Raw genomic sequence first — 14,377 nt, 5'->3', positions numbered from 1 at the left:
CCGCGACGCGGATCCTGTGTTCTGCCTTACAAACAGGACAACGGAATGGATCGCATGCAGCGACCCAAGGAAACGACTCCGAAAAAGAGGGAAACGCGGCGGTGTTCTGGTCAGACTCCGAAAAGGGGCACATCGCGCACCACTTCCCAGTATTCTTCTTGCCAATTTCCAGTCTCTCGAGAACAAGGTTGATGAAATCCGAGCAAGGGAGGCATTCCAGAGGGACATCAGAGACTGCAACGTTCTCTGCTTTACGGAAACATGGCTTACTGGGAAGACGCTATCCAGGGCGGTGCAGCCAACGGGTTTCTCCACGCATCGCGCCGACAGAAACAAACATCTCTCTGGTAAGAAGAGTGGCGGGGGCGTATGCCTCATGACTAACGGGACATGGTGTGATGAAGGAAACATACAGGAACTCAAATCCTTCTGTTCACCTGATTTAGAATTCCTCACAATCAAATGTAGACCGCATTATCTTCCAAGAGAATTCTCTTCGATTATAATCACAGCCGTATATATCCCCCCAAGCAGACACATCGATGGCTCTGAACGAACTTTATTTAACTCTTTGCAAACTGGAAAACATTTATCCGGAGGCTGCATTCATTGTAGCTGGGGATTTTAACAAAGCCAATCTGAAAACAAGACTCCCTAAATTTTATCAGCATATCGATTGCGCAACCAGGGGTGGTAAAACCTTGGATCATTGTTACTCTAACTTCCGCGACGCATATAAGGCCCTGCCCCGCCCCCCTTTCGGAAAAGCTGACCATGACTCCATTTTGCTGATCCCTGCCTACAGGCAGAAATTAAAACAAGAGGCTCCCACGCTGAGGTCTGTTCAACGCTGGTCAGACCAAGCTGACTCTACACTCCAAGACTGCTTCCATCACGTGGACTGGGACATGTTTCGTATTGCGTCAGATGGGAATATTGACGAATACGCTGATTCGGTGTGCGAGTTCATTAGAACGTGCGTCGAAGATGTCGTTCCCATAGCAACGATAAAAACATTCCCTAACCAGAAACCGTGGATTGATGGGAGCATTCGCGTGAAACTGAAAGCGCGAACCACTGCTTTTAATCAGGGCAAGGTGTCTGGCAACATGACTGAATACAAACAGTGCAGCTATTCCCTCCGTAAGGCTATCAAACAAGCTAAGCGTCAGTATGGAGACAAAGTAGAATCTCAATTCAACGGCTCAGACACAAGAGGCATGTGGCAGGGTCTACAGTCAATCACGGACTACAAGATGAAATCCAGCCCAGTCACGGACCAGGATGTCTTGCTCCCAGGCAGACTAAATAACTTTTTTGCCCGCTTTGAGGATAATACAGTGCCACTGACACGGCCTGCAACGGAAACATGCGGTCTCTCCTTCACTGCAGCCGAGGTGAGTAAGACATTTAAACGTGTTAACCCTCGCAAGGCTGCAGGCCCAGACGGCATCCCCAGCCGCGCCCTCAGAGCATGCGCAGACCAGCTGGCCGGTGTGTTTACGGACATATTCAATCAATCCCTATACCAGTCTGCTGTTCCCACATGCTTCAAGAGGGCCACCATTGTTCCTGTTCCCAAGAAAGCTAAGGTAACTGAGCTAAACGACTACCGCCCCGTAGCACTCACTTCCGTCATCATGAAGTGCTTTGAGAGACTAGTCAAGGACCATATCACCTCCACCCTACCTGACACCCTAGACCCACTCCAATTTGCTTACCGCCCAAATAGGTCCACAGACGATGCAATCTCAACCACACTGCACACTGCCCTAACCCACCTGGACAAGAGGAATACCTATGTGAGAATGCTGTTCATCGACTATAGCTCGGCATTCAACACCATAGTACCCTCCAAGCTCGTCATCAAGCTCGAGACCCTGGGTCTCGACCCCGCCCTGTGCAACTGGGTACTGGACTTCCTGACGGGCCGCCCCCAGGTGGTGAGGGTAGGCAACAACATCTCCTCCCCGCTGATCCTCAACACGGGGCCCCACAAGGGTGCGTTCTGAGCCCTCTCCTGTACTCCCTGTTCACCCACGACTGCGTGGCCACGCACGCCTCCAACTCAATCATCAAGTTTGCGGATGACACAACAGTGGTAGGCTTGATTACCAACAACGACGAGACGGCCTACAGGGAGGAGGTGAGGGCCCTCGGAGTGTGGTGTCAGGAAAATAACCTCACACTCAACGTCAACAAAACTAAGGAGATGATTGTGGACTTCAGGAAACAGCAGAGGGAACACCCCCCTATCCACATCGATGGAACAGTAGTGGAGAGGGTAGCTAGTTTTAAGTTCCTCGGCATACACATCACAGACAAACTGAATTGGTCCACTCACACTGACAGCGTCGTGAAGAAGGCGCAGCAGCGCCTATTCAACCTCAGGAGGCTGAAGAAATTCGGCTTGTCACCAAAAGCACTCACAAACTTCTACAGATGCACAATCGAGAGCATCCTGGCGGGCTGTATCACCGCCTGGTACGGCAACTGCTCCGCCCTCAACCGTAAGGCTCTCCAGAGGGTAGTGAGGACTGCACAACGCATCACCGGGGGCAAACTACCTGCCCTCCAGGACACCTACACCACCCGTTGTTACAGGAAGGCCATAAAGATCATCAAGGACATCAACCACCCGAACCACTGCCTGTTCACCCCGCTATCATCCAGAAGGCGAGGTCAGTACAGGTGCATCAAAGCTGGGACCGAGAGACTGAAAAACAGCTTCTATCTCAAGGCCATCAGACTGTTAAACAGCCACCACTAACATTGAGTGGCTGCTGCCAACACACTGTCATTGACACTGACCCAACTCCAGCCATTTTAATAATGGGAATTGATGGGAAATGATGTAAATATATCACTAGCCACTTTAAACAATGCTACCTTATATATTGTTACTTACCCTACATTATTCATCTCATATGCATATGTATATACTGTACTCTACATCATCGACTGCATCCTTATGTAACACATGTATCACTAGCCACTTTAACTATGCCACTTTGTTTACTTTGTCTACACACTCATCTCATATGTATATACTGTACTCGATACCATCTACTGTATGCTGCTCTGTACCATCACTCATTCATATATCCTTATGTACATGTTCCTTATCCCCTTACACTGTGTATAAGACAGTAGTTTTGGAATTGTTAGTTAGATTACTTGTTGGTTATCACTGCATTGTCGGAACTAGAAGCACAAGCATTCCGCTACACTCGCATTAACATCTGCTAACCATGTGTATGTGACAAATAAAATTTGATTTGATTTGATTTACCTGGCACTAGTCGGCTGTACCTGGCACTAGTCGGCTGTACCTGGCACTAGTCGGCTGTACCTGACACTAGTCGGCTGTACCTGACACTAGTCGGCTGTACCTGACACTAGTCGGCTGTACCTGGCACTAGTCTGCTGTACCTGGCACTAGTCGGCTGTACCTGGCACTAGTCGGCTGTACCTGGCACTAGTCGGCTGTACCTGGCACTAGTCGGCTGTACCTGGCACTAGTCGGCTGTACCTGGCACTAGTCGGCTGTACCTGGCACTAGTCGGCTGTACCTGGCACTAGTCTGCTGTACCTGACACTAGTCTGCTGTACCTGGCACTAGTCTGCTGTACCTGGCACTAGTCGGCTGTACCTGGCACTAGTCGGCTGTACCTGGCACTAGTCGGCTGTACCTGGCACTGTAGTCGGCTGTACCTGACACTAGTCGGCTGTACCTGACACTAGTCTGCTGTACCTGGCACTCGGCTGTACCTGTCGGCTGTACCTGACACTAGTCTGCTGTACCTGGCACTAGTCGGCTGTACCTGACACTAGTCTGCTGTACCTCTGCTGTACCTGGCACTAGTCTGCTGTACCTGACACTAGTCGGCTGTACCTGGCACTAGTCGGCTGTACCTGGCACTAGTCGGCTGTACCTGGCACTAGTCGGCTGTACCTGACACTAGTCTGCTGTACCTGGCACTAGTCGGCTGTACCTGACACTAGTCGGCTGTACCTGACACTAGTCGGCTGTACCTGACACTAGTCGGCTGTACTGGCAGTCGGCTGTACCTGGCACTAGTCTGCTGTACCTGGCACTAGTCGGCTGTACCTGACACTAGTCGGCTGTACCTGGCACTAGTCGGCTGTACCTGACACTAGTCGGCTGTACCTGACACTAGTCGGCTGTACCTGGCACTAGTCGGCTGTACCTGGCACTAGTCGGCTGTACCTGGCAGTCGGGCTGTACCTGACACTAGTCGGCTGTACCTGGCACTAGTCTGCTGTACCTGACACTAGTCGGCTGTACCTGGCACTAGTCGGCTGTACCTGACACTAGTCGGCTGTACCTGGCACTAGTCGGCTGTACCTGGCACTAGTCTGTAGTCGGCTGTACCTGGCACTAGTCGGCTGTACCTGGCACTAGTCGGTCGGCTGTACCTGACACTAGTCGGCTGTACCTGACACTAGTCGGCTGTACCTGACACTAGTCGGCTGTACCTGGCACTAGTGTACCTGGCACTAGTCGGCTGTACCTGGCACTAGTCGGCTGTACCTGGCACTAGTCGGCTGTACCTGGCACTAGTCGGCTGTCGGCTGTACCTGGCACTAGTCGGCTGTACCTGACACTAGTCGGCTGTACCTGGCACTAGTCGGCTGTACCTGGCACCTGGCAGTCGGCTGTACCTGACACTAGTCGGCTGTACCTGACACTAGTCGGCTGTACCTGACACTAGTCGGCTGTACCTGGCACTAGTCGGCTGTACCTGTCGGCTGCACTAGTCGGCTGTACCTGGCACTAGTCGGCTGTACCTGGCACTAGTCGGCTGTACCTGCTGTACTAGTCGGCTGTACCTGACACTAGTCGGCTGTACCTGGCACTAGTCGGCTGTACCTGGCACTAGTCGGCTGTACCTGGCACTAGTCGGCTGTACCTGGCACTAGTCAGCTGTACCTGGCACTAGTCGGCTGTACCTGGCACTAGTCGGCTGTACCTGACACTAGTCGGTACCTGTACCTCCGCTGTACCTGACACTAGTCGGCTGTACCTGGCACTAGTCGGCTGTACCTGACACTAGTCGGCTGTACCTGACACTAGTCGGCTGTCGGCTGTACTGGCCTAGCTGTACCTGACACTAGTCGGCTGTACCTGGCACTAGTCGGCTGTACCTGACACTAGTCGGCTGTGGCCTCCGCTGTACCTGACACTAGTCGGCTGTACCTGGCACTAGTCGGCTGTACCTGGCACTAGTCGGCTGTACCTGGCACTAGTCGGCTGTACCTGACACTAGTCGGCTGTACCTGACACTAGTCGGCTGTACCTGACACTAGTCGGCTGTACCTGGCACTAGTCGGCTGTACCTGACACTAGTCGGCTGTACCTGACACTAGTCGGCTGTACCTGGCACACTAGTCGGCTGTACCTGACACTAGTCGGCTGTACCTGACACTAGTCGGCTGTACCTGACCTAGTCGGCTGTACCTGGCACTAGTCGGCTGTACCTGGCACTAGTCGGCTGTACCTGACACTAGTCGGCTTGGCACTAGTCGGCTGTACCTGGCACTAGTCGGCTGTACCTGGCACTAGTCGGCTGTACCTGGCACTAGTCGGCTGTATCTCCGCTGTACCTGACACTAGTCGGCTGCACCTGGCACTAGTCGGCTGTAGGCACTCGGCTGCACCTGGCACCTGTCGGCTGCACCTGGCACTAGTCGGCTGTACCTGGCACTAGTCGGCTGTACCTGACACTAGTCGGCTGTACCTGGCACTAGCTGTACCTGACACTAGTCGGCTGTACCTGGCACTAGTCGGCTGTACCTCCGCTGTACCTGGCACTAGTCGGCTGTACCTGGCACTAGTCTGTACCTGGCACTAGTCGGCTGTACCTGGCACTAGTCGGCTGTACCTGGCACTAGTCGGCTGTACCTGACACTAGTCTGCTGTACCTGGCACTAGTCGGCTGTACCTGACACTAGTCGGCTGTACCTGACACTAGTCGGCTGTACCTGACACTCCTGTACTGTACCTGACACTAGTCGGCTGTACCTGACACTAGTCGGCTGTACCTGGCACTAGTCGGCTGTACCTGACACGGCTGTACCTGGCACTAGTCGGCTGTACCTGACACTAGTCGGCTGTCAGCTGACACTAGTCGGCTGTACCTGACACTAGTCGGCTGTACCTGACACTAGTCGGCTGTACCTGACACTGGTCGGCTGTACCTGACACTAGTCGGCTGTACCTGACACTAGTCGGCTGTACCTGGCACTAGTCGGCTGTACCTGGCACTAGTCGGCTGTACCTCCTAGTCTGTACCTGGCACTAGTCGGCTGTACCTGGCACTAGTCTGCTGTACCTGGCACTAGTCGGCTGTACCTGGCACTAGTCGGCTGTACCTGGCACTAGTCGGCTGTACCTGGCACTAGTCGGCTGTACCTGGCACTAGTCGGCTGTACCTGACACTAGTCGGCTGTACCTGACACTAGTCGGCTGTACCTCCCGTCGGCTGTACCTGGCACTAGTCGGCTGTACCTGGCACTAGTCGGCTGTACCTGACACTAGTCGGCTGTACCTGGCACTAGTCGGCTGTACCTGGCACTAGTCGGCTGTACCTGGCACTAGTCGGCTGTACCTGGCACTAGTCGGCTGTACCTGACACTAGTCGGCTGTACCTGACACTAGTCGGCTGTACCTGACACTAGTCGGCTGTACCTGGCACTAGTCGGCTGTACCTGGCACTAGTCGGCTGTACCTGACACTAGTCGGCTGTACCTGACACTAGTCGGCTGTACCTGACACTAGTCGGCTGTACCTGGCACTAGTCGGCTGTACCTGGCACTAGTCGGCTGTACCTGGCACCTCCGCTGTACCTGACACTAGTCGGCTGACACTAGTCGGCTGTACCTGACACTAGTCGGCTGTACCTGACACTAGTCGATCGGCTAGTCGGCTGTCCCTGACACTAGTACCTGGCACTAGTCGGCTGTACCTGGCACTAGTCGGCTGTACCTGGCACTAGTCGGCTGTACCTGGCACTAGTCGGCTGTACCTCCGCTGTACCTGACGGCTGTACCTGGCACTAGTCGGCTGTACCTGGCACTGAGTCGGCTGTACCTGGCACTAGTCGGCTGTACCTGGCACTAGTCGGCTGTACCTGGCACTAGTCGGCTGTACCTGGCACTAGTCGGCTGTACCTGGCACTAGTCGGCTGTACCTGGCACTAGTCGGCTGTACCTGGCACTAGTCGGCTGTACCTGGCACTAGTCGGCTGTACCTGGCACTAGTCGGCTGTACCTGGCACTAGTCGGCTGTACCTGGCACTAGTCGGCTGTACCTGGCACTAGTCGGCTGTACCTGGCACTAGTCGGCTGTACCTGGCACTAGTCGGCTGTACCTGGCAGTAGTCGGCTGTACCTGGCACTAGTCGGCTGTACCTGGCACTAATCGGCTGTACCTGACACTAGTCGGCTGTACCTGACACTAGTCGGCTGTACCTGGTCAGACTTGATTTGCAATAACGAAAAATGTCCATGAACTATAATCCACATTATAATCCACATTTCCTGTTGCAGCAGAATTATTTTCCTGCTGTAGCAAACGGGCTCAAATTAAGATCCTACATAGAATGGTGAATGGTGTTTGATGGTTTTTAGTCTGACTCCCAAATGGCATATGGCCTATAGGGCTCTGGTGAAACGTAATGCACTATATAGGGAATAGGGCTTTGGTCTAAAGTAGTGCACTATATAGGGAATAAAATATCTGGTCTAAAGTAGTGCACAATATAGGGAACAGGGCTCTGGTCTAATGTAGTGTACTATATAGGGAATAGGGCTCTGGTCTAAAGTAGTGCATTATATAGGGAATAAGGCTTTGGTCTAAAGTAGTGCACTATATAGGGAATAAAATATCTGGTCTAAAGTAGTGCACAATATAGGGAACAGGGCTCTGGTCTAATGTAGTGCACTATATAGGGAATAGGGTACCATTTGGGATGTACATTTAGACTCAGACAATTACAATTAGCCACATCCATAGATTTGCCGTACAGTTAGCCACATCCATAGATTAGCCTTACAGTTAGCCACACTCATAGATTTGCCGTACAGTTAGCCTCACTCATAGATTTGCCGTACAGTTAGCTCCATAGATTAGCACTCATAGATTAGCCTTACAATCAGCCACACTCATAGATTAGCCTTACAATCAGCCACACTCATAGATTAGCCTTACAATCAGCCACACTCATAGATTAGCCTTACAATCAGCCACACTCATAGATTAGCCTCTTCTTACAGGCTACAGGTAGATACTCTCTACAGGCTACACGTAGATTATCTTTACAGGCTACACATAGATTATCTTTACAGGCTACAGGTAGATTATTCTACAAGTCTGTTGAAGATCAGCTCTATGATGACATTATATAGTATCCTCTATAAGGACATAGTTCTACCAGTCTGTTGTAGATCAGCACTATGATGACATTATATAGTATCCTCTGTACGTCCTTTTTAAAGAAACATGACTGTTCTTTCTGATTCACTTTGATTTCGGACACAAGCCCGGAGAGAAGAAAAAGGGAGAGAGAAAGAGAGCTCTTCTCCGTTTTCATTCCTTCTCCGACGTCCTCTGATCTGCCTACCGGGAATAATCTCCATCGGCTCCAGTTTAACTTTACAGGTTTACTGTCTGACTGTCTCGCGCTTGGGTCAGGAGGCAGTGAAAGTGAGCCGGCGTAACTAATCGCGTTGAAGGGAGAGGAGGGTTTGGGGTTTCTTGGGGTTACCCCTGGGAACATACACCGTGTTGAAGGGGCATTTCAAGGAGAGGAGGGTTTGGGGTTTCTTGGGGTTACCCTGGGAACATACACCATGAAGCCTTCTGTTGAATGCAGATGCACGGTAGACTCACTGAAACTGTAGCGTACACGTTGTTGTTCTAACTACATTTTGATTAGAGTCATTCAGAGCAACTTAAAGTTCTCATCCTAACGTAGCTATGGGTAGACTAGGACAAACACAGATCACAGTAAGTTAAACTGTCCTCTATACAGTAGCTGTGGGTAGACTAGGACAAGCTCAGTTGGTAGAGCATGGCGCTTGTAACGCCAGGGTAGTGGGTTCGATCCCCGGGACCACCCATACGTAGAATGTATGCACACATGACTGTAAGTCGCTTTGGATAAAAGCGTCTGCTAAATGGCATATATTAAACACAGATCACAGTCAGTTAAACTGTCCTCTATACAGTAGCTGTGGGTAGACTAGGACAAACACAGATCACAGTCAGTTAAACTGTCCTCTATACAGTAGCTGTGGGTAGACTAGGACAAACACAGATCACAGTCAGTCAAACTGTCCTCTATACAGTAGCTGTGGGTAGACTAGGACAAACACAGATCACAGTCAGTTAAACTGTCCTCTATACAGTAGCTGTGGGTAGACTAGGACAAACACAGTCAGTTAAACTGTCCTCTATACACTAGCTGTGGGTAGACTAGGACAAACACAGATCACAGTCAGTTAAACTGTCCTCTATACAGTAGCTGTGGGTAGACTAGGACAAACACAGATCACAGTCAGTTAAACTGTCCTCTATACAGTAGCTGTGGGTAGACTAGGACAAACACAGTCAGTTAAACTGTCCTCTATACAGTAGCTGTGGGTAGACTAGGACAAACACAGATCACAGTCAGTTAAACTGTCCTCTATACAGTAGCTGTGGGTAGACTAGGACAAACACAAATCACAGTCAGTTAAACTGTCCTCTATACAGTAGCTGTGGGTAGACTAGGACGAACACAGATCACAGTCAGTTAAACTGTCCTCTATACAGTAGCTGTGGGTAGACTAGGACAAACACAGTCAGTTAAACTGTCCTCTATACAGTAGCTGTGGGTAGACTAAGACAAATACAGAACACAGTCAGTTAAACTGTCCTCTATACAGTAGCTGTGGGTAGACTAGGACAAACACAGATCACAGTAAGTCAAACTGTCCTCTATACAGTAGCTGTGGGTAGACTAGGACAAACACAGTCAGTTAAACTGTCCTCTATACAGTAGCTGTGGGTAGACTAGGACAAACACAGTCAGTTAAACTGTCCTCTATACAGTAGCTGTGGGTAGACTAAGACAAACACAGATCACAGTCAGTCAAACTGTCCTCTATACAGTAGCTGTGGGTAGACTAGGACAAACACAGTCAGTTAAACTGTCCTCTATACAGTAGCTGTGGGTAGACTAGGACAAACACAGTCAGTTAAACTGTCCTCTATACAGTAGCTGTGGGTAGACTAGGACAAACACAGATCACAGTCAGTTAAACTGTCCTCTATACAGTAGCTGTGGGTAGACTAGGACAAACACAGTCAGTTAAACTGTCCTCTATACAGTAGCTGTGGGTAGACTAGGACAAACACAAATCACAGTCAGTTAAACTGTCCTCTATACAGTAGCTGTGGGTAGACTAGGACAAACACAAATCACAGTCAGTTAAACTGTCCTCTATACAGTAGCTGTGGGTAGACTAGGACAACACAGATCACAGTCAGTTAAACTGTCCTCTATACAGTAGCTGTGGGTAGACTAGGACAAACACAGATCACAGTCAGTTAAACTGTCCTCTATACAGTAGCTGTGGGTAGACTAGGACAAACACAGATCACAGTCAGTTAAACTGTCCTCTATACAGTAGCTGTGTGTAGACTAGGACAAACACAGTCAGTTAAATTGTCCTCTATACAGTAGCTGTGGGTAGACTAAGACAAACACAGATCACAGTCACACTGTAGTAAGTCAAACTTTCCTAAATAAAGCTGTTATCAGTAAAGTCAGTTACTAGTAAGAAAAGTGTTACTGTGAAGTTTCCCTCTGCTCGAGTTGAGGCTCCGCTACTTACAGTTCAGCCTAATGATCCCCGTAGCCTAGCAACCATGACATGTTCCGTTGCCTCGGTAATATCATGCCACTAATGTGTGTGTGTTTATTTTTAATTATTCAAACTAGTATTTAGATGGATTGGTAATATAATGCCACTAATGTGTGTGTGTTTATTTCTAATTATTCAAACTAGTATTTAGATGAATTGGTAATATCATGCCACTAATGTGTGTGTGTTTATTTCTAATTATTCAAACTAGTTTTTCCTCCCTTTTCCTCTAAGAATTGAAAAGTATCTGTCCTATCACCTGTTGCATGTTTTGATGGTCATCTAATTTCACAAACTTCTACAATAGCAACGTGTCCAATAGGTTCGCCTGGCAGTTCAGAGCGTTATAGTCGAAAGGTTGCTGGTTCAATCCGCAGAGCCGACTGGGTGAAATATGTGTCATTTTGTCCTTGAGGAAAGGCGCTTCATTCCTGTAAGTATAACGTTTTCTTATTACCTGTAGCATGTTTGTAGAGATCCATGTGTCCAGCAGTAGATCCAGCCTGGTGTGGTGATATTTCTTGGTGGTTTTCACCGCTATGAACACATCCGCCGGACTGAGCTCCTCCACCGGTGTAGGATCCTTCACCGCTCTGTGCTCCACCGCCCGCTTCCCCCGGCTCAACTCACTGAAGTACGCCGAGAAACCCTTGACCTGGGTCGCCTGACATTTCTCCCCGACCCGATCCTCGGCTGGAGCTTGGTTATTATTATTCATGCTGTTTAAACTTTGCAGGGAGCGAGTCCCGAACTCTCTCCCGGTGGAACCTTCCTCCACGAGAGTCCCCCGGTGTTTGATAACGGCGACGAGAAGAAACATCATCACGAGGCAGGTGAACGAGGCTCCTCCAGCCGTGGAGAGGACGCGTTTCCTCCAGACACCTTCTGACATCTTGCTACAAGTTTACAAATCTAAAATAGATAGTTTATAATCACATACAATGGTGAGCGGTGCAAGCATTGACAATACAAGTGCACGTCTATTCCACTGCGACAAAACTCACAGACTAGAGAGACATCTGACTGTTCATCCTGGTTTGCTTCACTCTCTCTCTCCGTCTCTCTCTAGATTACTGGACAGTTCCACTCTAACAATTGGTTTGTTCTAACGGCAGCTACCAGAGGGAGAGAGCCACGCCTGTAGGCGGGACTAGTCTCCTCTCCAGCCACTAGCCGCTCTGAGCGCACTCCATGTGGGCGTGACCGAGGAGCAAGAGGCGGTCCGGGCACTTGGAAGACTTCAGTAATCAATCAAAATATAACTAAATCTACAGTACAGTATAGCAAATTATTATTATACATTTGTATCAACTGTCATTTTATGCATAATAATGTATCCCAAATAAATTTACAATGAAAACGTAAATTAACTAATATATTTCAATAACTTATTTGCTAACTAATACATGTTTTAATAGATGAATATGTAGCTCGGGGAGAAAATGGTTGTCTCGGTTGAAACGTCGTTCTGTTCTGCGCTCTGTTCTGCGCTCTGTTCTGCGCTCTGTTCTGGGCTCTGTTCTGTGCTCTGTTCTGCGTTCTGTTCTGCGCTCTGTTCTGCGCTCTGTTCTGGGCTCTGTTCTGCGCTCTGTTCTGCGCTCTGTTCTGCGCTCTGTTCTGCGTTCTGTTCTGCGCTCTGGAATGTTGGCGGCCGCGGACCCTTGCAGACAGATGTTGGAGCAGCGCATGACAGCGGCGCGTATGTAGTGCTGCCAACCAGAGGAGATGACAGAACACACACACACACACACACACACACACACACACACACACACACACACACACACACACACACACACACACACACACACACACACACACACACACACACACACACACACACACACACACACACACACACACACACACACACACACACACACACACACAGCCAGTGTAGTTGTGCCAGCAAGCATGGTTCCAAATCTAGTGGTCTGTGGAATGTTTCCTCTTCAACAATAAAGTGCTTGTCTGAGCAACTTTTCTTTACAAACACACACACACACACACACACACACACACACACACACACACACACACACACACACACACACACACACACACACACACACACACACACACACACACACACACACACACACACACACACACACACAGACACACGGATGTGAAAAAATAAATATACAAAATCAACCCCTTGAAGGTTGTATGTGTGTCTGATGTTAACATTATGTTTTTATCTCCTCTCCTCTCCTCTCCTCTCCTCTCCTCTCCTCTCCTCTCCTCTCCTCTCCTCTCCTCTCCTCTCCTCTCCTCTCCTCTCTCCTCTCCTCTCCTCTCCCTCCTCTCCCCCCACTTCCCTTTTATCCCTCGTTCAAGGACAAAGAGAAGAGCTGACCTGTCTTCAAGACTCCAGACTGCTCACCACTGAATACCAGAGGAATTAAATCCTCTAACACACACACACACACACACACACACACACACACACACACACACACACACACACACACACACACACACACACACACACACACACACACACACACACACACACACACACACACACACACACACACACACACACACAAACAGCCCAACAGCATTAAATCTGTTCCGTCCAAATACACACCCTGTGCAGCATGAGTGTGTGCGCGTGTGCGTGTGCGTGTGTGTGTGTGTGTGTGTGTGTGTGTGTGTGTGTGTGTGTGTGTGTGTGTGTGTGTGTGTGTGTGTGTGTGTGTGTGTGTGTGTGTGTATAATGGATGTGAAGTACCAACTAAAGAGCTGATAATACACTGTGATGTGTGATGGCTGGCCTGGATCTAGTCAGTTAAATCTCTCTCTCTGTCTCTCTCTCCTGTCGCTCTCCGTCTGTCCCTCCGTCGTCTCTCTCTCTCTCTCTCTCTCTCTCTCTCTCTCTCTCTCTCTCTCTCTCTCTCTCTCTCTCTCTCTCTCTCTCTCTCTCTCTCTCTCTCTCTCTCTCTCTCGCTCTCTCTCTCTCTCTCGCTCATCTTCTCTTCCTCTGGTGTTATCTTCACAACGTTCCAGAATTCCCAGATCAAGGTCATAGTTTTCCGAGTTTGAAGTGGGGACTTTTCCCTGGATGTCTCCACCCCCTCTGAGTTTTACTACTAATAGAATCATATAAGAGAGGAGGTCAGAAGTCTCACTGTCTCCATTACAATACAGTAACATGGCAATACACGCACACAGTCTCACTGTCTCCATTACAATACAGTAACATGGCAATACACGCACACAGTCTCACTGTCTCCATTACAATACAGTAACATGGCAATACAGGCACACACGCACACAAGCGCACACACCATCCTGGTCCTCCCCTTCCTCCTCTGAGGAGCCTCCACTGGTGCGTGCTTGCATAAGAGTAAGTGTGTGCGCTTGTGTGCGTGTGTGCGTGTATTGCCATGTTACTGTATTGTAATGGAGACAGTGAGACTTCTGACCTCTCTTCCAGGCT

General features: G+C 49.6%; 1 protein-coding gene across 2 annotated transcripts in view; it reads right to left on the bottom strand.

Annotated features, from left to right (window-relative positions):
- LOC124018428 (beta-1,3-N-acetylglucosaminyltransferase lunatic fringe-like) overlaps positions 1-12,011 on the bottom strand; it is a 47,881-nt gene extending 35,870 nt beyond the window's left edge. The window contains exons 1-2 of one of the 2 annotated variants that reach the window (XM_046333737.1): positions 11,937-12,011; positions 11,390-11,844 (exon numbers count right to left, since the gene is read on the bottom strand). In XM_046333737.1, the coding sequence (XP_046189693.1) occupies positions 11,390-11,824 (435 nt within the window). In that variant the 5' untranslated portion in view covers positions 11,825-11,844; positions 11,937-12,011. Of the gene's footprint in view, positions 1-11,389 lie in introns of both variants that reach the window. The other variant, XM_046333736.1, reaches the window with a different exon arrangement.
- Positions 12,012-14,377: the final 2,366 nt, after the last annotated feature.

The sequence above is a fragment of the Oncorhynchus gorbuscha genome, unplaced genomic scaffold (genome assembly GCF_021184085.1).
Source record: "Oncorhynchus gorbuscha isolate QuinsamMale2020 ecotype Even-year unplaced genomic scaffold, OgorEven_v1.0 Un_scaffold_510, whole genome shotgun sequence".
Taxonomy (NCBI): domain Eukaryota; kingdom Metazoa; phylum Chordata; class Actinopteri; order Salmoniformes; family Salmonidae; genus Oncorhynchus; species Oncorhynchus gorbuscha.
Note: the sequence above shows the minus strand (reverse complement) of the source record. Positions and strands in the feature narration are given on the sequence as shown.